This window comes from Ursus arctos, unplaced genomic scaffold (assembly GCF_023065955.2).
Source record: "Ursus arctos isolate Adak ecotype North America unplaced genomic scaffold, UrsArc2.0 scaffold_36, whole genome shotgun sequence".
In the NCBI taxonomy this organism is placed as follows: Eukaryota; Metazoa; Chordata; class Mammalia; order Carnivora; family Ursidae; genus Ursus; species Ursus arctos.
Genome location: NW_026623050.1, coordinates 15,031,146 through 15,058,429, shown reverse-complemented (window position 1 = coordinate 15,058,429; position 27,284 = coordinate 15,031,146). Strand labels below are relative to the sequence as shown.

At 36.8% G+C, this 27,284-nt stretch overlaps 2 protein-coding genes across 5 annotated transcripts in view; one reads left to right on the top strand and one right to left on the bottom strand.

The window, feature by feature from the left end:
- The window catches only part of GALK2 (galactokinase 2), a 105,381-nt gene extending 83,583 nt beyond the window's left edge, over positions 1 to 21,798 (bottom strand). Inside the window, exons 1-3 of one of the 3 annotated variants that reach the window (XM_026518443.4) lie at positions 21,425 to 21,798; positions 5,923 to 6,011; positions 3,848 to 3,971 (exon numbers count right to left, since the gene is read on the bottom strand). In XM_026518443.4, the coding sequence (XP_026374228.1) occupies positions 3,848 to 3,971; positions 5,923 to 6,011; positions 21,425 to 21,444 (233 nt within the window). In that variant the 5' untranslated portion in view covers positions 21,445 to 21,798. Of the gene's footprint in view, positions 1 to 3,847; positions 3,972 to 5,922; positions 6,012 to 16,742; positions 17,000 to 21,424 lie in introns of those variants that run through there. The other 2 variants (XM_026518442.4, XM_026518444.4) reach the window with 2 other exon arrangements.
- COPS2 (COP9 signalosome subunit 2) overlaps positions 21,726 to 27,284 on the top strand; it is a 30,605-nt gene continuing 25,046 nt past the window's right edge. The window contains exon 1 of one of the 2 annotated variants that reach the window (XM_026518446.4): positions 21,726 to 21,928. In XM_026518446.4, coding sequence (XP_026374231.1) covers positions 21,875 to 21,928 — 54 coding nt within the window. In that variant the 5' untranslated portion in view covers positions 21,726 to 21,874. The remainder of the gene's footprint in view (positions 21,929 to 27,284) is intronic. The other variant, XM_026518445.4, reaches the window with a different exon arrangement.

Below are 27,284 nucleotides of genomic sequence, written 5' to 3'. Positions count from 1 at the left end.
GCATTATTTACAATAGTCAAGATATGGAAGTGACCTAAGTGTCCAATGATAGATCAATGCATAAGGAAAATGTAGTATATATACAACAGAATATTACTCAGCCATAAAGCAGATGAGATTCTGCCATTTGTAACAACATGGATGGACATCGAAGATATCACAATAAGAAAAATAAGTCAGACTGAGAAAGACAAATACCATATGATTTAACTCATATGCGGGATCTAAAAAAACAAAACAAATGAATAAACAAACAAAAAGCAGAATCAGATCTATAAATACAGGGAATAAGCTGATGGTTGCCAGAAGGAAGAGAGTGGGGGGATGGGCAGAATGGGTGAAGGAGAGTGGGAGATACAGGTTTCCAGTTATGGAATGAATAAGTCACCGGGAAAAGAGGCACAGCATAGGGTATATAGTCAATGATATTTTAATAGTGTTGTATGGTGACAGATGGTAGCCACACTTGTGAGAATATAAGGTACAGAGAAGTTGAATCACTATGTTGTACATATAAAACTCATGCAACATTGTATATCAACTGTACTCAAATTAAAAATTTTTAATTAAAAAAAACGATGGTTTTCATATAGTGTGATATTGGCATAAAGATAAACAAATACATGGGGAGCCTGGGTGGCTTAGTCGGTTAAGGGTCTGACTCTTGATTTCGGCTCAGGTCATGATCTCAGGGTCATGACACTGAGCCCTGAGTGGAGCTCCGTGCTCAGCAGGAAGTCTGCTTGAGATTCTCTCCCTCTCCCTCTGCCCCTCCCACTGCTCATGCACATGCTCTCGCTCTCTCTCTAATAAAGAAATAAATCTTATTTAAAAAGATGGACAAATTTGGGCGCCTGGGTGGCGCAGTCGTTAAGCATCTGCCTTCGGTTCAGAGCGTGATCCCGGCGTTCTGGGATCGAGCCCCACGTCAGGCTCCTCCGCTATGAGCCTGCTTCTTCCTCTCCCACTCCCCCTGCTTGTGTTCCCTCTCTCGCTGGCTGTCTCTCTCTGTCAAATAAATTAAAAAAAAAAAATCTAAAAAAAATTAAAATAAAAAAAATTAAAAGATGGACAAATAAAATACCTCAATAAACAGAATAGAGTCCAGAAACAGAACACACATTTATTGCCACCGGCTTTTCAACAAACTTTGTCAAGATATTTCAATGGGAAAAGATCTTTCCAACAAATGGTAGGAAACAATTGGATATCTAAGAGCAAAAAAATAAACCTCAACCCTTACCTCATGCCACATATAAAAATTAATTCAAACTGGATCATAGACGTAAATGTAAGTGCTAAAATTGTAAAATTTCTGGAAGAAAACACTAGAAAAACTTTTAGTGCCTTGGGTTTGGCAAAGATTTCTTAAAAAGTCAAAAACTATAAACCATGAGGAGTACCTGGGTGGCTCAATTGGTTAAGCATCTGCCTTCAGCTCAGGTTATGATCCCAAGGTCCTGGGATTGAGCCCCATGTGGGCAGGGAGACTTCTCCCTCTCTCTCCGCCCCTCCCCCTCCACTCATGCTCTCTCTATATATATATCAAATAAATAAAATCTTTTTTAAAAACTACAATTAAAAAAAATCAATAAATTGGACTTGATCAAAATTAAAAATTATTCTTTTTTTTTTTAAAGATTTTATTTATTTATTTATTCGATAGAGATAGAGACAGCCAGCGAGAGAGGGAACACAAGCAGGGGGAGTGGGAGAGGAAGAAGCAGGCTCATAGCGGAAGAGCCTGATGTGGGGCTCGATCCCATAATGCCGAGATCACGCCCTGAGCCGAAGGCAGACGCTTAACCGCTGTGCCACCCAGGCGCCCCTAAAAATTATTCTTCTTCAAAAGACATGGTAAAAAAAATGAAAATCCAAATCACAGACTGGATGAAAATATTTGTAAAACATTAATCTGACAAAGGACTTGTATCTACAACATACAAGAAAATCTTATAGGTCAATAGTAGAAGACGAAAATCCTGCTTAAAAATGGGCAAAAGATTTGAACAGGCCCTTCAGCAAAGAAGATATCTAGGTGACAAGTACATGAAAAGATGTTCAACATCATTAGTTAGAGAAATTAAAATAAAAAACCGCAACGTAGTACTAGTACGCATTTATGAGAGTGGCTAAAATTTAAAAAGACATGTTAGAAAAATGTAGAGCAAATGGAACTCTCATATACTGGTGGTAGGAATGAAAAATGGTACAACCACTTTGGAAAACAGGCAAGTTCTTAAAAAGGTAAACCAGATAGTCCTAGATATTTACCCAAGAAAAATGAAATACATGTCCACACATAGATTTGTCTATAAATATCCACAACAGCATTATTCATAATAGCCAAAAGCTGGAAATGATCTAAACATCCATCACTGGTGAGTAGATAAATTATAGTACCTCCATGCAGTGAATGCTACACAACATGTGGACAATTCTGGGAGGCAGGCTGCACGCTTCCTAGGCGTCCTGGTAGAATGAAGCCCCTTACCTAGAGCAGGGGCCACCCACCTTAGTGATTCATCTCTGCTTCCTTAAATCATTCTCCATGTTGTTTCAGTACCACACCTGGGATCATATCCCAAATACTCTATCTTCATTCGAGTCTGTGTCAGGCTCTGCTTTTGTGAAAAAATGAAACTGAAACCACACATTCATGATGGTTAAGTGAATTTGAGTAAATCAGTATGACAAATTATTATGTAGCCAGTTTTAAATGTTTACAAATAATGACACAAAATTGTGTTTGAGACAATGTGAAGTTTTCTTTAAAGGATTCAGTATAGAAGTCAGGTGTTATATGCAAGTAATGAATCATGGAACTTTACATCAAAAACTAGTGATGAACTGTATGGTGACTAACAGAATATAATAAAAAATATTATTAAAAAAAAAAGAAGTCAGAAATTTCTGTATTTTGCACAGCCTGGTATTGTGCCTTATTAAAGGCACACAAAAAACATTTACTGAATGAACAAACATTACTGCAGGCAAACTGGCCAATGAACAATAAGCCAAAAATAAAAGGTGCCAATCCTATGCCCAAATCTTTTTGTGTAATTAGCAAATCAAGTCCATATAAGCAAGTAGGACTCATCCCAGGAACCCCAAAACAGTTCAGCATTAGAAAATCCATCAGTGTAACTCATACTTTTTAAAACTGTTCTTCAAAACTGAATAGACATTTAATAAAATTCAACTAACAGATTAACAAATTTCTTTTTATCTTAGCAAACTAAGAATTCAAAAACAACAGGAAGCAAAAAAAGTACGTCCTTAACTTGATAACGCGTATGTACTAGAAACTTCTATCTATTATGCACCAGACTCAAAGGCTGACATTGAGCCTCCCAGCACTGGAGAGGCTACAGTAATGCAGGCACAGAGTTTACAATCTACTGGGGGAACACAGGCAAGTAAGTAGGTAATTGTAATACAGCAGGAGAAGATGTTATGACGAGAGAATTAGAGGGTGCCCTAGTAACAGAAGAGAGGCGTCACCACTGACTTTGCTGAAGACAGCTACCTAAACAGATGATAAATACCTTCTGGACAGGACAGAGTTATTTTCATTCTTGTATGGCCTAGTATCTAAAATAATGTCAGACACATGGTAAGTCTTTAGGAAATGTTTCTTAAATGAATGAGCGAATGAACAAAAAGGAACAAATATTAAAGAGCAGCCTTAGACTCTTTTGGAAGTCAGATACAGATTTTCAATAAATTCAATGATTTATTACAAATTTGATTTCTTCTAAAGAGTTCATTTGGATAAGAATACACACACACACACACACACACACACACACACCCATTATACACAGGAGCAATCCTAAATACTCACGGGTACAAGGGATTTGTATTGGCTAGTTGAAGAGTTTGTGTTTTCACAGGTTCCACAGCTATTAACATATCTTGTTCTACAGCCATAGGAAGAACAGAATATCCGCAATAATCTATATGTTCTCCTAGAGAAAAAGAGAATTTTTAATACTGCTAGCAGATGAAACAGGAGAAACTCAAGTAGGTTGACATACAGGAAAAACTTGACCACAAGCCAGGTTTTAACAGAAAATAAGAATACGATACACAGGAAATGATTCAGTTCTCTTATTCTCCCAGACACCCAAGCCAGAAATTTCTGCTAGAATATTAATTCATTTCTCTAATTTTTAGATTTCTGTAATTACATCGTCACAAGTTTTTTTCTACTTTCTAATTCATAGTAATCATCTTCAAATATTTTGTTTTGTAACTAGTTATATGAAGTACAAAAAACATAATATTACCTTTCTCTGTTGCTCTTTCATATTACCTTGTTAAATATGAACAATTGAAGCCTTTAGCACACTCTGCCTATATTAACATTACGTGAGTCTCACTCTCTTCCTTGTTAAGCCAACACGCCCACTAAGCTGAGGACTTTGCTTTATTTATATTTGTGGCCTAACTAAATGTCTAAAAATTAGACTGGCATTGATAAGTTATGCTGAGTGTGCTAGACGTAGCTAGGATGAAGAAAAAGAAGCTAGAAAAAGAATTTTAATCTGCAGTATTTTATATATAATAAGCAAATATGGGAAACAAACTATTCCCTTCTATGCATTTTAATTCTTCTATGAATCATCAGCAGGAATTTTATTTCCTATTACACTATAATATTTTCTCCAAGTTGCTATTTAAATTCAGGGTTGCTATTCATAAGATTTAGATACAAAATAACAATCCAAGAAAGAAATAAGCACAATAAGCAAGCTCATTTATATTTCCCCAGGACAGGTTTTCATGCCTGATTGTTCCTATGGCAAACACTGCCCAACTAATAAGAAACACAAACTGAATGGAAGACAATTCAACAGCATAATTATAATTATGTTTTTAAATAATTATTATTCTACATATTATTACAGGTAGCAAGTCTCTTTCTATGTTGATGTGTCCTTTAAAGTGAAATGATAAAAGGTTTTTTTATGGATTGACAAAGACAAATGGAGAAGTGGTTTTCAGAGCTGTCTTTCTCACCAATTTCCTTCAAAAAAACCAGTAATATAAAATAGTGGTTCACAAGGAGAAAGTTATACATTTATCTACATGAACCTGCATCATTTCTTTTTTCCTTGCCGGCTGTTAAAAGAGTCAAAGTGGCCCTCTTCTGGTGCCCTAAATACCAGCCTCTCTTGCCTTCTCGGGAAATCTGCTCTATCAGTTCCTCTCTCTCAGTTATCTATAATCTCTCTCTCTCTCTCTCCACTGGCTTTACTCCATTCCCCCTCTCTCCCTCATTTAACCATGCTCAAACATCCCATTTTTTAAAAAATCCTCCATTCTTTGCTTCAAAATAAAATAAGTCGCCTGAGTTGATAATAATTGAAGCTAGATATTGGGTACACGGGAGTTCATTATATCATTCCAATGACTTTTTTGTATGTTTACATTTTCCCTATAGAAAGTTTTCTTTTTAATTCTCCTTGACTCCTAGTTTTTCCTCAGTTCCCCAATGCCATTTTCTCTTGATAGAACCTATTGATTCTTCAGGTCACCACACTCTTAAAAGGGCTTCCCAGTACTCTTCTAATCCAATGAGTAAATGTAAAACCATCAAGATTATTCATCACTATCTACAAATTTAACGTGCAACACAAAAAAAATCTTCTCATCTCTCATGAAAACAATATTAACAACAAAAATTTCAACAAATTTTTAAAATAAAAGGACAAAATTAACATTAATCACATGGATTGGGAAAGAGGAAAATATAGTGTGTTCCTTATGCAAAAGCTTAACTTGCTAAAGTAGATACATGTGAAATACTCTATTTTTTCAGTTCTCTTGGGAAAAGTTAAGAAAATAAAGTGCATTAACAAAAATTTAGATCTTATCAAAGGAGGAAAAAATTAAGAGAAGGAACTTTTGCAATACCTATGATGTTGACTCTTCCTGGCGCTCGAACATAAAACTTGGGAGTGGATCCAAACTTAGAGTTAAACATCTCCTTTAGCTTCAGCAATCTGAAAGCAAGAGGATACTTCAGAATATTTGTATAACAGAAAAATCTATAAGCCACATACACACAAACATATTTCATATACCTACCACCATTATCTCTAAAAAGAAAAGCAAAATTTTTTTACTGACATACTTCTTTGAAAATCCTAGCATATGACAATACAGTAACTTCCTAGGTGACAAAAGAGTATAGCTAAGCACACAAGTAAAAAAGATGAATATACGCAAAAGGAAAAACTACTTCCTTCAATTATTAAAGAATATAACTTTCTGTATAATTCTCAACAATATTCAGAGAAGAATCTTTATACTAAAAGAAATAGCATGGGGTAGTATTTCAGTTTCCTAGGGCTACCATGATAAAATACTACAAGCTGGACGGCTTAAAATAATAGAAATTCATTGTCTCACTGCTCTAGGGGCTAGAAGTCCAAAATCAGAGTGTTAGTAGAGCCATGAGCCTCTCCTTGCCTCTTTTTAGTTGCTGGTGGTGGCCATCCAGCCTCGGCATTCCTTGGATTACAGCTGCATTGATCCAAATTTTGCGTCTATCACCACACAGAATTCTCCCCATGTGTCTCTATTTGTGTCTCTGTTTTTCCTTCTTATAAGGACACCGGTCTTATCAGATTAGAGCCCACCTTCATTCACTATGACTCAACTTGATTACATAAGTACATAAAAATGCTAGTCCAAATAAGGTCCATTCTCAGGTTCCAGGTGGACATGAATGGGGTGCAGTTGGGGAGGCACTATTTAACCCAGTACTAGTCAACTGAAAACTAGAGTGGATATCAGGAGACCACGGTTCGGGTCAAATCATTTTCCCTTAGCCTCTCTTCTGTGAAATTAGAGAGTTTTACTAGATATTCCTTATAGGCCCCTTCTAGATCCAAAATTCTTATAATAGATTTAATAATTTTATAAGAATTTTATACTGTTAAATCATCTCAAGGCACTTCTATGAATACCCCCCACTGTTTACAGTCCCACACCATAGTGTATCTGAATAATAACACCAGGACAATAAATATCTTTTAAAGTCTACCATATTCAAGACACTCATTCACTAACCGATTGATCTTAAAGATTAATTCATTGTAAGAAACAGATAGTCACACCAAAAACAGCTCAAGGAAAAAGGAAATTTATTATAATGATAGAAAGATATGTTAAATATCTTTGGAAGTTATTCAAGATGGTCTCCTAAGAATTGGACAGTTATCAGCAACTGTTTATATAAGTGTCTTTGGTTCTCTTTTCATGTCTCATCCTGTCATCACTCCAAAGACAACAACTCTACTTCTCTTTGCTCAGTGCTGTTCACATTTCAGTTGCCTCTGTGAGCGCCTTGGTTTCTGTTCCTCCACACCTTCAGTTTTCATGACACTGTGGCTTCAAGTCTACAAGATTTAATAGCTCCAATGTCCTATATTATCTGATTAAGTCTCTGTGTCCATTAATTCAAATTCTCAAAAAAGATAATCTGGGTGGCAGAGTTTAGGAAACAAGAAGAAAACAGAGGTAGTAATCCTGATATCAGACATCGTAGAATGTGTGCCAAAGAGCATACAAGGAAAATTCTTAATGCTGACGGCTACAATTCAAAATGAAGGTAATAGTTTAAGAAATGCTCCCAAAGAAAACTACAACCACTTTTATAAGGCAAAAACAATAGGCAATGTAAGGAAATACAGATAGGAATACACTAACAATAAGAGTCTATAAGATACCTTTCTCAGTATAAAAACAGAGCAGGTGGACAAAAGGAAGAAAAGAGAGACTCAAACAACAAAACTGATAGATTATGGATATGTACATATATTTAGCATTGTACCTGTTAATGGGAAATATAACTTAAGAATGCATGGAATATTCACAAATATTGATCATATCTTAAATCATAAAGAACACATCTGTAAAGTCTTATATATATATATACATAAAATATAGAAAAAATGATAAAGCAAATACAGTAAAATGTTACCATTTGGAGAATCTGGGATAAGAGTATACAGTAATTTTTTTTTTTTTTACTATATTTGACTTTTATGTAAGTGTGAAGTTATTTCAAAGTAACCAAAAAATTTTAAGGGGTGCCTGGGTGGCTCAGTTGGTTAAGCATATGACTCTGGATCTCAGCTCAGGTCTTGATTGCAGAGTCATTGAATTCAAGCCCCTCGTTGGGCTCCATGCCCAACATGGAACCTACTTAAAGAAAAAAAATGTTTGTTTGTTTGTTTGTTTGTTTGTTTGTTTAAAGAAGAATTGACTGGTGCTTTACTAACTACTCTACTTATAAAGGAAGTTAATAATAGTCCTTGGTCTCTAGGACAAATTTGGCAGAAAAAAAAGATAGTTAAGTGTAAAAGTACAATACAGAGAGACAATAGAGTGATAAGCCAGACAAATACAGTCCTTTGGGAGCACAGAGAAAAGATATTTCATCCCTACTGTAGAAGAACGTGGGTGGTAAAATAAATCCAGAAGGGGGATGATAAGTTAAAGAAGGCTCCCCCAAAAGACAATAGTTAAAATGAATTTTAAAGGATGATGTCAGACAAGTGGGATGGGGTCATGCATTCTAGGCAAATGGAATGAAAAGGCCCAGTATGCTGCATTCAGAAAATTGTAATTAGGGTTTAAATACTTCAGAGGAGGAGGCTGGTGGTAATCAAGCCCCAGATATTAAAGGGCTTGGTATGCCATGTTGAAGAACCTGGCTTTTAACCCATAGGCAATGGATGTAAACACACATTTACAGATGGAGTGATATTAATCAATTTCACACTTGAAAAAGCTCACTGAGAGGTGTACGAAAGATGGGTTGTAGGAAGACAAAGCAAAAACAAAGAAATCTAAAAGGTGGCCATTTGTAGTAAACCTAGAGAGAAAGGCTAAAAGGTCCATTAGTGATGGGGATAGAAAAGGGTGAAAATTAAATTAAGGTGATATTTAAAAAGTCAAATCCATAGGAAATAGTAACCAATTAGAAGTGAGAAAATGTGAGAAAGAGGGAGAAGCATATTACTCCTCTTTTTCTGGCTTCCATAACTCCACTAGCCTCAACAGAGGTTTATGTTGTTTCTGCTTGGGGAAATCATATGCAGACAAAATGCAAGGTCTGCTGAATTTGAATCCTTATTAATTTGCTTTTATAAGCACTGCAAACACAAATAAGGTGAAGTGCTAACAGCAGAGTTAGAATGAGCCTCCTAAAATGTGCTTTAATGAAATGATTTGGGGGTTCTCAAATGTGCCCTTTTCCCAGACTACCTCAGGAAGGCAGTCTGTCCATGCTTTTTTGTAAGTGCTCAGCACCGGAGGCTTACCATTCAACATTCCTCCCTTTGAAATTCAAATGCATGGAGGGTATAAAAGGAAACAAGAAAAGTATTTCTAAGAATAGAAAGAACTGAAGTGTATAGTGTTTTTCTAAACTTCATACCTAATCCTCTAATAATGAAGCGGTATGGCTATAATTGGGGGAGTAGCCATACTTCACAGCTCTGGGCATCACCAGCAAGACTCCATCTCTTAAAATGTAGTCATTTAAAGTATGCGCCCCACAAGAGTACAATGAGCATTTTCAATATGAAAATAATAGCTCCTAATCACAGACCTGCACCCCTGAAACAAATAACACATTACATGTTAATTTTTTTAAAAAGAAGGATGCAAAACAACAATCTAGTGAAATTAAGAAGATAATTCCGTTCACAATAGCATGAAAAAGAACAGAACAGAAAACAGTCTGGTGTTTCCTCGAAAGGTTAAACTTAGAATTAGTATATGACCCAACATTTCCACTTCTATGTATATGCCCCCAAAGAATTGAAATCAGGGACTCAAACAGATACTTGCACAAGAATGTTCATAGCAGCATTATTCACAATAGTCAAAAGGTGGAAACAAGCCAGCATCCAACAACAGATGAATGAATAAACAGAATGTAGTGTGTGTGTATATGTGTGAATATTTTATTGATCCACAGAAAAGAATCAAGGTCTGATACATGCTTCTATATGGATGAATCCTGAAAACATTATGCTAAGTGAAATAAACTAGACACGAAAGGACAAATACTGTATGATTTCACTTATATAAAATACTTAAAATAGGAAAATTCATAGAGACAAAAAGTAGATTAAAGGTTACCAAGGGTTCTCCAAGGGTGGAGAAAATAGGGGAGTTACTGCTAATGGATATAGAGCTTATCTGGGATGATGAAAAATGTCAGAAATATGTAGCAGTGGTGATTGTACAACAATGTAAATGTAATTAATGTAATTATGTAAATGTGATGTATGCAAATACATAATGTAATTATGTAACAATGTAAATAATGTAATGTCACTGAATTTTACACTTAAAGTGGTTAAAATGACAATTTTATATTTATTTTACCACAATAAAAAGAATCAAAAAAAAGAAAAGAATAGCTCCTACAAAGATTATACTTTTAAAGACAGAATTGGCCAAAACATCACCACACAAATTGCTGAATCTGGTGCTCTGAATGTTTTTGACTTAAGATATAGATATATATCTCTATATTTTTTATAGCAGTTTTAGTAACAGAACTTGAGGGAAAAAAATTATGACTGCAGTAAATGAAGTGGATTTTAGTCTAAGGATTGATTCTCAAAGGACACTGGGGTGACCATACGGCTAACTGCAGAGATGAAAGAAATAACATTTGAGGAGACAAGACATGTATCTTTGGTTTGTCATTGTGACCTTAGGCAAGTCTCCTATCCTGTCTGGGCTTTTGTTTTCTCTTCATTATCAAGACACCTAGTCATGGCATTACAGAAAATACTAATTTTTACTACTAATTTAAGAATAATTGGTTAAGGGGCTCCTGGGTGGCACAGCGGTTAAGCGTCTGCCTTCGGCTCAGGGCGTGATCCCGGTGTTATGGGATCGAGCCCCACATCAGGCTCTTCCGCTATGAGCCTGCTTCTTCCTCTCCCACTCCCCCTGCTTGTGTTCCCTCTCTCGCTGGCTGTCTCTATCTCTGTCGAATAAATAAATAAAATCTTTAAAAAAAAAAAAAGAATAATTGGTTAATATGTATTTTTATGGTGAACGGGATCAGAATAATGCCACTCCAAAATATGCCATTTAACATAGGATTATTTTGAGCTGAAGGCAATCAAGAAACAGCAGACACAGGAGGAGCTCTCTACCCTCCCTCCATCTGCCTAAAAGCAGAGCATACATTTTCCCTTCTCTTTGGGAAGGTGTCTCTCCTCCCCTCTCCCACACCAAGAGATGACTCATCACTAGAGCCCTCACTGACTGGAGTCTGCATAAACAAAACTTACTAAAATAACCCTTACCTTCCATTGGTTTTCCCCCGTATACTCATGTTCCCACTACTTACCACCCCTAGAAGCCCAAACTGCTTTCCTCCGTCTAATCATTTCTCATTCTCCTTTGTCTAGTCATCATCCTTCATTAAAATGGTATAAGTCCCCAGACCCAACCACTTCATCGGATTTTACTGCTTTTCTGTGAAGCCCCCTTGTGCATGTAAAATAAACCTTTTCTCCTGTTAATCTGTCTTTCGTCAGTTTAACCTTGAGGGCCCAAGTTACTAAACCTAAGAGGGTAGAGAAAAAGTTTTTCCTACCTTATAACGGTAATTTATGTGAGTTCTATGCCTCACTTTCCTCAACTATAAATTGAGGATAATAATGGAACTCACTGGAAAGGTTTGTTTTGAGGGTTTTATAAGAATGCAATAATTATTACTCATTAATTATAACTGTTAATTTCAAAATTTAACAAATGTTAAAAATGGCATTTCAAAGTATAGATAATTGTCATTGAGGGAGAAGGGGAAATTTTAATCCTACTTTGATCCTTCCATCACAATTAATTCTTCCTAATCAGAAATTCAAATGTAAAAGTGAAACAATAATTATATTAGAGATCTTAGAAAATAAAATCATCATGGTAACAATAAAAATAGTAGATGGCCTGAATAAAAGAAGAGGAATTGAAGAACAAATTAGTGAGCAAGATAAAGCTGAGGGAAAGTAGATATTAAGAACAAGATTACAATTATTTCAACTACAACAAAAATGAGGGATTTATATTTCAAAACTTGTAAGATGCAACCATAATGATAGTCAGAAAACATTTTCTAACCTTCAATGAACATAAGAAAACAAGAAATAATGGAAATAAATGAAGTATGCATATAGCACAAGAAGCAAGAAATAGAGAAATTAGAAGAAATGAATTAAAAGATAAAAACAGAATTTACTGAACTGGGGGGGAAAGAGCAGATACGGTTAAAAAAATTACACACTGGTTATTTGATAAAAACAATAATACAGAAAAAATTTGAGTGTTATTATGTAACATCAATATGAGAAATAAGAGACTACTACAGATTCATAAAGATTTAAAAAATTTTTAATATAGACAAAGGTGGTTTTTCTAAGAAAATATAAATTTCTAAAGATTGACAGAAGAGAAACAGAAAAAGTAGTCAGAAATTATCTCCTTAACAAGGCTCAGAAAATGTTGAGTTAGTTCTGCCAGACCTTAATGAAAAATGATCCTTTGCTTTTATAAATGGTTCTAACAGTACAAACTGGAAAGACTTTCTGATGTGGGAAACAAAGTCAAAAGAAAAATTAAATTTCCTTACTCGTCACAGTCCATTGACAAGTCCAGGCAGAGTGACATTCCTCTAGAAACTCAGCTGCCTCAATGTTGACACTTTGCTAAGGGCAAAAGGCAATCTTTGCCTGACCCCCCAGGATCCCGTAAACCACTTCAAATAAAAATTCCTTTGGAAATTTCCTTTATCTCTGAACCCCCCCAAGATATTTGTTAGCAATCATCCCCCAAGCTTATGACCCACTGATACACATCTGAAGGGTCTCATGACTAAGGTTTTATTGGACAGTAATATATTACCTTTCCCTAATAAGAGCTACCCCCCCCCCAAGATCCTGGAAACCTTGCTTCCAAAATTCCTTAGAGACTTACACTATCCTTAACCCCCTCCCAACTTGAAGGTATATAATCGCCACCCCTCACAGCCCCAATGCAGCTCTTTCTGCCCACAGGTCCTGTCCCTGTGCTTTAATAAAACCACCTTCTGCCCCAAAGATGCATCAAGAATTCTTTCTTGGCCGTTGGCTTCGAACCCTAACATCTTTCCTGTATCACTTTCCATCTCATTTTAGGAGGCCAGAATAACCCAGATGCTAGAACAATGATAGCCCTCAAAAGTAAAATACAGGCTATTATCACTTGTGAAAACAGAGAAAAACTAAATAAAATATTGGTAATTTTAATCCAACACACATTATTTAATATTTGTAACCAAAGAGAGTTTATTCCAGGAATATAAAGATAGTACCAGGAAATCTCTTGATTAAACACACTATTCCAACAAAATAAAAGGGGAAAACTCTATAATTCCATGATCCTCTCAAAATATGCCAAAAAAAAAAAGATTCAATAACCATGACTAATTTTTTTTAATAAAATTTAAAATTATAAAAAAAAAAAGCCATGGACATACTAGAAAAGAAAGTAATGTCCTACATTTAATAAAGGCTATTTATCAGAAATAATAAACATCTTATCTGATGACAAAATTTTAGAAGCTACCCCACCAAAATCAGAATAAAGACAAGGGTGATATCATTCAACACTGTACTATAATGCATGAAGTACAAAATGTCTACACAACAAAATACATCATCAAATTAAAGGGAAAGTGCTAGACTGGGAACAATATATAATATATACAAAACAACAAATGGTTTATATCCAAAACTACCATTCATACCAAAAATAAATACATAGAGTTCCTAAAAACTAACAAGAAATAGACAATATAATAGCATCTTTTTTTTTTGCAAGGCCATTTGGCAGGAACTATCAAAATTTTAAATATTTATTAACTTTGACCCTGATTCCATTTCCATTAATGAGCTTAAAGAAATATCATCAAAAATGCTCAGAGATACATGTACAAAGATGTTTACTGAAGCACTGTTTATGAAAGTGAAAAATTGGAAACTTAAATGTACAGTGTAGTTGAGTGGTTAAATAAATAATGGTATTCATACTATGAAATACTCTCAGCCCTAAAAAACAATGATATAAATCTGTATAGACTGAAATGCCAGGACCTCTGAGAAATATTGTTAAGCGAAAAAAGTAAGTAACAGAAAAATAAATATGATTTCACTTTTATGACTATAATACCATTTTTATAAAAAACGGTAATAATGATATAAAGATACAGTTATACTATAAAGATAAAATGATATTACAATAATGTGAGCCCTATGGATAACTTCTAAGAAGGGAGTAAGAATTGGCAGCATAGGATAGCAATCAGAGACTATAATGAGGAAAGATCTGTGGAATTTTCAAGTTTTAATGAATACATTTTTAAATAATCCAAATCTTTCATATTAAGAATGCAATTCATGCAGCATCATTATTCATAGAACCAAAAGGTGGAAACAACCCAAATGTCCATCACCCAGTGAACAGATAAACAAAATGTGGTTCATCATACAATGGGATATTGTTCAAGCGTAAAAAGGAATGACATACTGATAACATGTTACAACATAGATGAACCTTGAAAACATTACATTAAGTGAAAGAAGCCAGTCACAAAAAAACCACATATTATATGATACCATTTATTTGAAATTTCCAGAATAAGCAAATCTATAGAGATAGAAAGTACATTAGTGGTTGCTTAGGTGGGGTAGGGGAGGGTGGGGTGGGAGTGGTGGCGATGGTTTAAGGGATACAGAGTTCCTTGGGGGATGATGAAAATGTTCTAACTTTGATTATGGCAATAGCTGTACAATTCTGTGAATATACTAAAAACCACTTAATTGTAAACTTTAAACAGGCGAACTGTATGGTATGTGACTTACATATCAACAAAGCTGTTACCAAAAAAAAAATAATCCAACAATTTAAAAGTTCATTCCAAAGAGAAGAAAAAGAGAAGACACACCACTCTTAAGAATGCAAAGAAAGCTAGAGCAGTGGAATTTGAGTAGTCATACAGTACAGGGAGTATGCAAGATTGAAATGAGAAAAAAAAAATTAGAGCTTTTATTTCTATTTGACATTTATATAAAAGAATAAAAAGACATTAAGCTTTCTGAAATTTTTAATACTATTGACTAGGGGCCTTACTCGGATGATCATGTGCCCTGTGAAGTCGAAGAGGCATTCTAAAGAAACAGTAGGAATTCCAAAGAAGACAGTCTGGCCGTAGGGCCCTTATGCATTTTTTTTTCCCCTCAGCATATTGCAACACATGACCAGTTAGGTAGGCTTACAGATACACTATCTAGATTTAACTGAACTCTTTCCCACTAAAATGAGTAAGTGGCTGAAACATTGCCTGAAACTTATTACTATATTTCATGCACAAGTGAAAAACAAAAAAATGGCAGAGCGCAATTATCTGACCACTATTATGATCTCTTCTGCGGCTAGCACAGAATGATAAATATTAACAATAAATATCTGTTGCATGACTGAATATTGTAAAATTCATAAAAGGCAAGAAACAACTCTAAGGAAACCTAGTAAACAATTTTTCACTTTTAGTACATGTTACCACTATTCCCCTTCTCCCACACAGTAATTATAGAAATACTAAGCATTATGATTAAATCATAAGAAAAAGAAACACAGAAGAAATTTATACATGGATATGGGCCAGATTATTTTCACATAACGAATTTATGAATTTTATTTAAAGCATGTCTTTCACAATGTGCCCTAATTCATTCAAGTATGTAAGGGCAACAGTACCTCCCAAGGACCTCCAGAGAATATACGGATATCCAGAGACCTGCACAAGTAGTCTAAAGCCCTGCTTGTCTCCATATCCAAAAATTATGTTTCTTCCAGGTAACTAAAGACCCACTGTTTGATTCCTTAAGAGCGAAAAAAGCATTTGCAAGTTTTAGTAAGTTGTAATATTATCAACCGTCACATGACTGTGAAAAACCAGGAAGTAGGGAGAGCTTGAAGACTTAATGTTAGAGAAAAAAATTAACAGGGAAAAAGTAAAAATTAGAAACAGCAAAGGGGGAGAGAAACCAACCTTAGAAAAGCTGCACGGCTAATATGTAGCAGGTTAGAGACTTCATGCTATGAGATTTCCCTCCTATGTCAGAACTAAGTATTTCTACAAAGTATCTGCAAGATGCCCTCAAATGAAAAGATCCTCCACTAGGTATCACTAAAGTTATTCTGTAGCTACTTACTGGCCGCAGATTAACTCCCAAAGTGAAATGCATAGATTTTATGGTTTAAAGAAATGCAGAGACCAAGGGGGTTTTGTTTGGGTTTGGATTTTGGTGTGTTTGTTTTCAATGAGTATTTTAGAAAGGGGACTTTAAAAAGCACCACCAACTGGCAGACAAGACAAAGAAAGAAGGGGTTCAAAGTTAATCTGGGCACTTCTGCTAAAGCCCAGCAGAAACAGTGTACCACCTTCAGCACCAATCGGAAAAGACGTATCTGCACGGATGAAGAAAAGCACTCAACCCCTGGTAGGAATCAAGGTGTAAAGTGTTTGCGGTGTGGTCTTTCTCGCAAGCGCAGCCATGCGCCCTTATAAAATCCCAAGGATTCTGTCCACTCCCGGGAGCAAAAGAAGCACCCAGCGAAGAGCCAGAAGTCCTGGACACTACCTTAACCTAGCCTACCTAGGCGATCCCAAAGCGCGGCATCTCCTCTCCCCCACCTGGGATGTTCTGCCACTTGGACTCGACGCATGGCAGGGCCCTCCGTAGCCATATTTCGCTAGATCCTTCTTTGCTTCGCAGTTTCAACTGGCGAAACAGAGAGCTCCCAAGGTAATCACGAGACATCTGCGGCAGGAGCCTTTTCTTCCGGGCGACAGCAGCCCTCACCCTGCGGAAATCCTGCCGCTTTGCTGAGGTGGCTGCCTCCAGTCGGCCCCGCCTCTGGCTCCTCCTCCCTGGGGCTCCAGGGCCTGGTGCCCTCCTAGCAGCTGTCAGGTACAGCCACCGTGCTGCTCAGAGGGCACTGGGACCCGCTGGGGCCCCTGCGCGTGTGAAGAAGCTAAGGAAGTTTATTTTCTGCGCCCTGGGACATAAGTCTGAGAACACAATTATAGCCTGGCGCCTCAGGTTGCTTTTTTCCTTTCTTTTTTTTTTTTTTTTTTTCTTTTTTTTCTCTTTTTAGTTAGGGTGTTTCTTTTTTTCTTTCGTGACCAGCAGCTACACCCCCAAATAACACTAAATTGTTTAGTTATTGCCTTAAGGGCAGTATAAAATTGATGCAGCTTTTGATTTAAACATATTTGTTTATTTCCAGAATGGAGGCTTCAGTGGGCCTTCCCAGAACACAATTAATAGTGAAAAGAAGAAAATACATGTCTTTCAAACTACAAGAATCCTTTGCATCCAGTTCAATCCCTTCATTTTTCAGCTACCTAGACAAGTCCCAAATGCCCTATGAAAAAAGCACACCATTCCCATCCCATCATTCTAGTATATTTGTTTTCTTTCCTTCAGGATTCTCATAACTTCTGCATATTTCTTTTCTTTCGTATTGTCTGTTTCACCATCTCCACCATCACTACCACTACAAAGTAAGCAAGTTGAGGGTAGGAACTGTGTATCTAGGCAGCATCTAGCAGATTATTAATAGGTAAGATGAACTGAATGAACAAATGAAAGCTGAAGTGACTTCCTAAGGTCACACTGTTAATTGGTAGTAAAACTTAAATTGTCAATTGAGCACTGTCAGTGCTGTGTTAGTTCACAGGGGAATCATGGGATGATTAATGCAAAACATAAAGAACTTACAGATTTCAGTAAAGGAAACAAACAAAGACAAATTTGGAAGTACAATATAATTGTGTCTGCTCCCTACTTTGCCTCCACACCATACATCGTTCTGAAAAGTAGGTGGTTCATTTCATAAACCTAGGGATGAATGGGCACCATTTTGGGTGACAATAAAAACAAATAAGCATTAGAGATACCAAAATGGCAAACAACAATGATATTGCTAAAAGTGTGTAACTGCATTTTTACAAGAGACATTTTTACAAGGTCAATGTCAGTGTAAGGAATGAAAACTTCCAGCATGCCTAATCATCCTCCCCCCCCCCCCCCCACATTCCTAGTATGGCAATTTTAGAGATAAAAGAGGTAACTGCTGTATAGACCATTCTGAAGGATTAACATGAGTAGTTGATTGAATTAAAGGTGATACTGTTTATTAAGTACTTTGTAGGCACCATGCATTTACATCATTTTATTTAAACTGAAGAGACTGAGGCAGATTAAAAGGAGCACTAACTAGGCTAGGCCATTAGTCTATATGGTGGAAACGTAAGGAGATGATGCAAATTGTATTTATCAGAACCCCTCTCAAGAAGGAGTGGGTATTAAATGTTGGTGGAAATAACATTTCCATAAGCCACTTAGGTTGGTTGGTAAGATCAAGGGATATGCTCTAACAACAGATAGTCATCAATTTGCCTTTGAAGGAGAGAAACCTTCCCTGAGTGAAGTATATAACTTAGGCTACAGCCAAAGTTGAGGTATTTATCACCATCCCCCTCCACCCCACCCCCACACCACACCTTCCTTACAGTTGTGGCAGTAGCTGCATTTCTCGTTTCTCTACAACCACGGCTGCTGTTGGGCAGTCCATCTTAACTTTTACTAAATCCAGTTGATGTTTTTTTTTAAGTAAGCTCTATGCCTAATGTGAGGCTTGAACTCAAAAGCCTGAGAATTAAGAGTTTCATGCTCTACCAACTGAGCCAGCCAGGCACCCCAGGCCCCTCATTAATTTTAATTAACCCCCCTGAATACACCATGAGTTTCCTGTCCAGATCTTAACTAATAAAAGGAGTCCTCCTTTTTTGCCTTCTAATATATGGTGTTCAGCCTCTCTAAATAAATGTTGTAAAAAAAAAAAATAAAATAAATAAATAAATAAATAAATAAAGATAATCAATCTGAAGGGATGTCAAATTATGAGCCTATTTGGCATAACTATATGTCTCAACCCAGACAAGTAAGGGATCATGAATGCTAGAGTTTACTTAAACACATCAAATTTTTATTGAGCATTTTCTATAGGCAAAGCACATGCTTAGTTTCAGGGTAAGATAGTTGTGTCTTCAAGGAGCTTTCAGCTTAATAAAGAATATAAAATAACCATAATACAGAGTAAGAAAGCTATCAAAAATATACTTTTAAAGGGTAAAAGTCTATTGGGAATTATATGTCAATTATTTTTGACAAAGGTGCCAAGACAATTCAACACAGAATGGATCATCTTTTCAACAAAGCTAGAACAATTTGATATCCATATGCAGAATAAAATAAACCTCCACATTTACCTCATGCTATACACAAAAATTAAACTTGAAATTAAACTCTTAAATGTAAGAGTTTAAACTATGTAAAACTTCTAGATGAAAACATTAAAAAAAATATTAGTGCCCTTGCTTTTGGCAAATATTCCTTAAATACAACATAAAAAGCACAAAAAGCTCTTACAACTCAATGGTAATAAGACAACAAATAACCCAATTTAAAAATGGGCACAAGAATTGAAAAGATACTTCACCAAAGAAGATACATGGATGACAAATAAGCACATGAAAAGATATCCAAAATTCGTCATTAAGGAAATGCAAATTGAAAACAAAATGATGGGGCGCCTGGGTGGCACAGCGGTTAAGCGCCTGCCTTCGGCTCAGGGCGTGATCCCGGCGTTATGGGATCGAGCCCCACATCAGGCTCCTCCGCTATGAGCCTGCTTCTTCCTCTCCCACTCCCCCTGCTTGTGTTCCCTCTCTCGCTGGCTGTCTCTATCTCTGTCAAATAAATAAATAAAATCTTTTAAAAAAAACAAAACAAAACAAAACAAAATGATATACCACTATACTTCTGCTAGAGTGGTTTCAAATTAAAACAACTGACCATATTGTGTGTTGACAAGGATGTGGAGCAACTAGAACTCTTATACGCTGCTGGTAGATATGAGAAATGGCAAAACCACTTAAAGAAACAATTTGAGAGTTTCTTTAAAAGTTAAGCGCACACCTACCAACCATTCCATTGCTAGGTATTTATCCATATTCATATCTATTACCACATAACAATATCACCACAAACAGCAATATAAAACAATACACATTGATTACTTCACAGTTTCTATGGTTCAGAAGTCAGGGTATGGCTTAGCTGGGTCCTCTGTTGTAGGGTCTCACAAGGTCTTATCTGAGGTTCAACTGGGGAAGGATTCATTCCTAAGATCACCTGACTATTAGCAGTAATCAGTTTGTGGGTTGTCAGGGTGAAGGCCACAGTTTCTTGCTGGCTATTGGCCAGATGTGACCCTCAGCTCATTGCCACATGATCCTTCATAACATGGCCACTTGCTTTCTCAAAGCAACTAGGGAGATAGAGTCTCTCCCAGCAAAATGAGTTTACAATCTTGTGTGATGTAATTATGTTCACATAATCACATATATCACCTTTGCTGTATCTTATTGGTCAGAAGCAAGCCACATCTATTTGTCAATTACACCTCACTAAAACTCTGAGAAACAAACTGAGGGCTTGGGGGGGGGGATGGGATAGGCTGGCGATGGGTAGTAAGGAGGGCACGTATTGCATGGTGCACTGGGTGTTATACGCAACTAATGAATCATCGAACTTTACATTAAAAAAATTAAAAATTAAAAAAATTAAAAAATTTAAAAAAAGAATGGCCAAAATAAAAAAAATAGTGCTGTTTTTGCAATATTCTAAATGTATAATATTAATGGCATGCTTAGGTAAATCATGGTGCACTGGTACATTTAATGAAGGGATTGCTACACAACCGTTAAAATAATCATTGCCAAGAACATATTGCATATATTGTCCTATGCTGTTACATAACTAAGTGCAAAAATAATCCGAAATTATATCTGTGCTACAACTATATAAAATTTGACTCAAGTGGACAGAACTGGAAGTTTACATGGAAAGCGCTGTTTAAAACCCAGTTGCCCCCTGTATTTCATTTTCATTTTTCATTTTGAATTCTGCTAATGATTTTGTGCAACAATAATGCATATTTTAAAAACCAGTCGTTACCTGTTACGTTAATTTTAGTTAAGGGAAGTAAAGGTCAGTTTATAATTCGGTGAAAAACTGAGTAAGATTTTAGGTGCCTCGATGGATGCTTAACTGGTTTGGGATAGCCACAGCATCGTTTTGCCGACTACAAATATAACAATCATTATGTGTAAACCGTGCTGCTGAAAAGGTCTGCAAACATCACAGGAACACCCACCACAATGTGTGGGCAAAATGCACATAGATAATCAAGGCAGAAATACTACTACCTGTCAAATAGGACGGGCATGTCAGCCTTTTCTCCGCGAAAGGCTTCTGATCCTACGGTGCCTCTTAATTTCACCAGGATGAGATGGTTCCAGAGTCCCAGGCAAGGGAAGAGACTGTTCCCTTGCCCAGGACGCTGGAAACTGCTCAGTGTGAGCGCAAGGTTTCCAAGGCCGTTCAGCAGAGATCCTCAGCACTAGAGTCCCCAGTTGCTAGGTTTAGTTGCTAAGGCACCAACCGACTCGCAGGAAGTGGGGGCAGTGCACTCCCTTTTGGCGTCGTAGCGAGCCCTCTCGATACGCAGCGCATTCGTTCCGGGAGGAAACATTCAGCTCCTCTAAGACCGACGGGAAGGCGAGGAGAAGCTGGGAGTGACGCCTCTGAGTCGTGGAGGATTGTGGGAGGAGGTTGTCTCCAGTTTCTCCTCCCTCTCTCCCCCCGTCCCGGCCAAGATGTCTGACATGGAGGATGATTTCATGTGCGATGATGAGGAGGACTACGACCTGGTGAGGCGAAGGGGACGGAACTCTGGGGTTAAGGGTGGTGCCTGGCTTTAGGGGCTGGGACAAGGGCGACCGCGGCCTCTCCCCGTAGAACATGTGCTTCTTCCAGTCTCTCCCGGTGCAGTGACAGGACGGGTTTATCTCCTCCTCCTTCACGCACCGGGCCGGGCCCTGCTTCTCCAGAATGGGGGAGGGGAGGGTAAAGGAGGCAGCGAAGGGGGTCCCGAGCATTGCGCTCCAAGTCTGAGCGCCTCCTCCGTTTACATGGACACCCCTGGCCTCCGGCGTCCGGTTTTCGGTGCCTCCTACCTCCCCCCACCGCGCAAGCCGCCTCGGGGATCGTGCAGCGGTCTAGGCCCTGACTCTGCCCTTTCCGGCCCAGCTTTCTGGTCCCCTCTTCATCACCCTGGAACTGAGCGAGTGCGAAATGCTGAGAGAAGGGTCTGAAAACTGGGGGGCCTTACTGCTCCCAGGCCTGACCGCGAAACGCCGCTTGTAGGTCTCCTGGAAACAGCTTAATAATAAGTCTTGTCCAGGGTCGGTTTTGGTTTAAGGTAAAGGTGCAACGGAGCATTCAGGGCAAGTATAGCTGTTAAAAAAAGTAGTTAAACTACTTGTTTTGAGAAAAGCTGGGGAGGAGGTTTTGCTTTTTTGTTTGTTTTGGTGTGGGGGGTGGGGATAAGGGGATTGACCCAGTGGATTTCTTTTTTGACTTAGAGATTTCCTAGTATTCAAAGTTAAAAATATCGACAGTATATAAATGAACGAATTTGTGTAGCTGAACGGTGATCTGTAAAGATTCAAGGTTGAACTTAAACGGATTTACAGGTTTTCAAAAAAAATTACCATTTCAGGTTGCTATTCAGAAACAATAACTGTGCGGACTAAGAAAAATTATCCGGCCCAAGAATTAGCATCAACTTTCCTTTTTTCTTTTTTTTTTTATTTGGGGGGCGTTTTTGTGGCTGTTTCTTGTATATTATAGTGATCATGCATTATCATCAAGTTATGAAGTAGATGCTTAGGGATATTTGGCTCATCTTTTATGTTTTAAGTGCCAAATATTTTTGAGACATTAATATATCGTCTTGAATTCGTGTAAAACTTCTTTGTATGGTCGTTTACAATTAATCTTTCTATTTTAAATGAAGGCACATTTGCAAAAGGTAGAGGGAAGTGCTTGCTCTTACCTGAAAATCATAGTAGAGGTTTTGATAATTCTTTTTTTTTTTTTGGTTTTGATAATTCTTAAAGCTGAATGTAGAGTTTTGTTAATAATGATTTCTGCTTTACATTTTAGTTTGTGCAGATCAAGCCAGTTGTAGGCAGTGCATTGAGAATGTATTACTTGTGATATGTGCGTTTTTATGTATTGCATGTTTATTTGTATTACAGGTATTTTCATAACTGTGGAAGTGTCTCTCTTAAAAATGTCTGTATTTTTGATTCTTGTTTTTAAATGTTTCTGCTTATCTTTCCTAAGCAGTAGTTTATTGAGTGCATGACTTAGCACTGTGATAAACTTGAAGATCATCATTGAGAATGTAATATAGGAGTGACAATGAGAATTTTGTTTTCCCATAAAGTACTCAATTTTTGCAAGAACTTTAATTAAACATGCATTGTTTAACTTGGCTAGGTTTTTCCAGCCTTGTAGAGCCTACGCTACATGTACAATATAAAGTTGAATATATGGTTGTTTTGACTTTTTCTTCTTAACCAAAAAGAGTAAGATTTTACACTGTTACATAATTAAATGAAATCTTCCCTCCAGCATTCTGTTAAATAGTCCTCCCTCCTGCCCTCCCCATATCTGTCCTATGTAGACACCATTCTGGATTCCCAACCAGATATCAAGTAGTGAAAGCTTTTTTTACTATGAGTTAGTCTTTTGATGGCATAAAATTTATTTAGCAATTTATTTTTTGGTTTGTTAATTTTCTTAAACCACTATATGTATTAAAAAAAAAGATGAGGGGGCGCCTTGCTGGCTCAGTTGGTAGAGCATAGGACTCTTGACCTTGGGGTTCGAGCCCCACATTAGGTATAGAGATTACTTAAAAATAAAATCTTTAAAAAAAAGATTAAGAGGGCTGGTTGCCATTTCATGCTTACATGTTGTTAGAAGAGAAGTTGAGTGTTTTTCCATAGTTGTTTGCCTAGGACTTGTTTCTTGGCATTAAAGAGTCAAAAGAATTGACTTGCTGTTTTAAGGAAAATTAATAAACATTTTTTTTTAATAAACATACTGTTTGTTGGAAAATTTGCAATTTCATTTTAGTCAAAATATTAGCTAAAGCCAGTATTTCTGACCACAGATATATTCAGCATATCTTTTCTAGGTTGTCTATTGATAAATTTTAATACCCTAAATCACTTTTTGTACTTGCCCAATCTAGTGGAAATAGGTAGTACCATCAGGAAAAGTAAAAATCTGTTTCTAAAACTATACTGTTTTTATATAAGAAAGTAATTAATGGTTTGTGCCCAAGATCTAGAAGAAAAGAGAACCAACTTGATTTTAAAAAGAAGAAACAAACGTGAAAGAAATTTAATTTGCTCGAGCACTTACTTCTAAGACCTATTTTATTTTTTTATTAGGAGCAGAAGCAGGCGGTTTTTTTTTTTTTTTTCTTTTTTTTAAAACTAGGCTCCACACCCAGCATGGAGCCCCACATGGGGCTTGAACTCACAACTCTGAGACCTAGACCTGAGCTGAGATGAAGAGTCAGCAGCCCAACTGACTGAGCCACCCAGGTGCCCCAGAAGCAGGCATTTTCTAAGCATAGGAATTTATGTAGCAGTAAATGGAGAAGTAGGAGATGGTACTGGTAAATGTCTTGATTATTTGCTGGTCTGATAATACTAAGTAATAACTGTACTACCATTCATTAAGTTAATAAGGCTATTGATATGTTAACTGTATTGTAATTCCATAGTCCAGCCATTGTAGCATGAAGTTGCTTAGTACTTCGAATAATCTTTTAAGAAAGGACTTAAGACAGACTGACTTCATTCCAAAAATTATTCTTTAGTAGATCCCGTGATAGGTAGGGCATGGTATATTTGAATTTTTTTTTTTAAGATTTTATTTTATTTATTTGACAGAGAGACAGCCAGCAAGAGAGGGAACACAAGCAGGGGGAGTGGGAGAGGAAGAAGCAGGCTCCCAGCAGAGCAGGGAGCCTGATGCGGGGCTCGATCCCAGGGCTCTGGGATCACGCCCTGAGCCGAAGGCAGGCGCTTAACGACTGAGCCACCCAGGCGCCCCTGTATATTTGAATTTAAATGTATTGCTAGGAAAAAAATTGTCAAAAAGGTAGAGTAATTCTACTTGGTTAAATATATTAAAGCTGTGAACCTCATATTCCCCTAGTCAACCTCATAGTTGTGATTAGTGAATGAATGCTTACTAGTTTTGGGGGTTTTTTTGGTCTTAATATATTGCAGTTTTAATCCTCTAAATATTTACTTCTTTTTTATCTGCATTTTTGCGGGGGAGAGATGAGTTGTAGCTATAGGATATCTTACAGAATCTCTCATTTGTCACCATTTTAACAAGATTAGCAAATAATGGCTTGAACTTTCTTGTGTTATAACGAATCCTAGAACATAGTTTAGCAAATGAAAAAATAACATTTCTGTTTTTTAAAAAATATTTTTGAATGACTACAAAAAGAAGTGGGGTAATACAGAACAAGGGCAAAAGAATAGCTCTAGGAATTTGTATATTTAGTATAAGGGCTGTCACTTATCATTCATTGTGCATATAAGGAGTTTGGAAATTTTAGGTTATTACCCTCAGAGACTGTTGTGCCAGTAACTTAACTATTTGACAGAATTTGGGGGACCTTTATAGATTTTCAAACAATATACTGTTTATGGTCTGGGCCAGTGTTTTCTATGCTGCACACACATTTGGAATTCTGCATGTACTCTTCGTGAAGATGAAATTTGATTCTATACCTGAGGCTTTTAAAAGAAACTTAACATGTTTAATCATAAATAATTGGCAACAACTCCAAATTATCCATAGTAGGAGAATACTAATACTATTAGTACTAATAAGGTAATGACGGATAAATTATGGTATATCCATGTGATGGAATGCTATGTTGGCATTTCAAACCATGCACTAAACAATATTCAGTGATATGAAAAACTTTTGATAAATTGTATTGGGTCAGGACTCTTGGGCATAGGAGACAGGAATATTGTCAAACTAGCTTAAACTAAGAGGAGTATGTGTTGGCACACATCACCAGGAAGTATCAGTATGGCTGGATTCATGGCTCAGATGATGGTGGTGGGTATTTTTCTGTTTTCTCTCTCTTCCTAGTCTGCTTTCCTCACTGTATTGGCATAATTGCCTTCATATTACATCACAAGATGTAATGCAGCATCTTCCTGGTATTATAACCCCAAAGGCAAAAGGGCGTTCTTGCTAGCTCTAACAGCAAAGCCCTCGGAAGGACTTTTACTGACCCAGCTGAGGTCTGTGTAGACTTCTGTGAACAACTGTAGAAAGGGAGATGGATTGCTTGCCTTCCTCTGTGGGTAAGGGCACTGTAATTGAAAACCCTCATGTGGGAGAAGAAGGGTTTATCACCAATGCTATGCACACAGTGAACACGTATACACTATAAATGTGTAATGTGTATTACAGTTTTACTGGGTGGGAATAAAATTTATTTTGTTAAGTGAGAAAATATGGAAAAAATGTCTGAAAGATTTGAAAAGTGTGAGGAAAACTAAAATTTGTTTATTTCTGCAAACCTTTCACAGTGAACCCGTATTACTTTTGTTGCTGAGGTGAGAAGGGGCAGATTCTAGGGTACAAATGATGTATAAAAATCTTACTTGGATGAGAGGCTAAACAATGATTTTGTCATGCTCAAAATTTTTTACACTTCTTCTTACAAATTGTCTTCAGAGAACCTGTAGCATGTACCTTATCACACATGCACATAGTTCAAAAACAAAATATAAAAAGTTTTCTTTCCATTCTCGTTCCCCATTTGTCCAGTTTGCATTCTTCCCCATACGTAATCAAATACACGTTAATATCCCCCTCTTTGTTTTTAAATCGGGATATAGCCTATTATATGCATATTGTTCTAAACTTTGTTTTTTAATGTGCCTTTGAGATTATTCCATGTAAGTATGCAGAAAGCTCACTTCTTTTTACAGCAGCATTGATTGTATGGATGTGCCATATACTTTATATAACCAGTTCTCTCTTGATAAGCATTTGGCCTGTTTTCTTTTGCTATTATAAACAATGTGCAGCTGCTTTTTTTTTTTTTTAACTTCAGTGGTAGGTTTTATCTTCTTTTGTGGATGTCAAAAACTATATTCT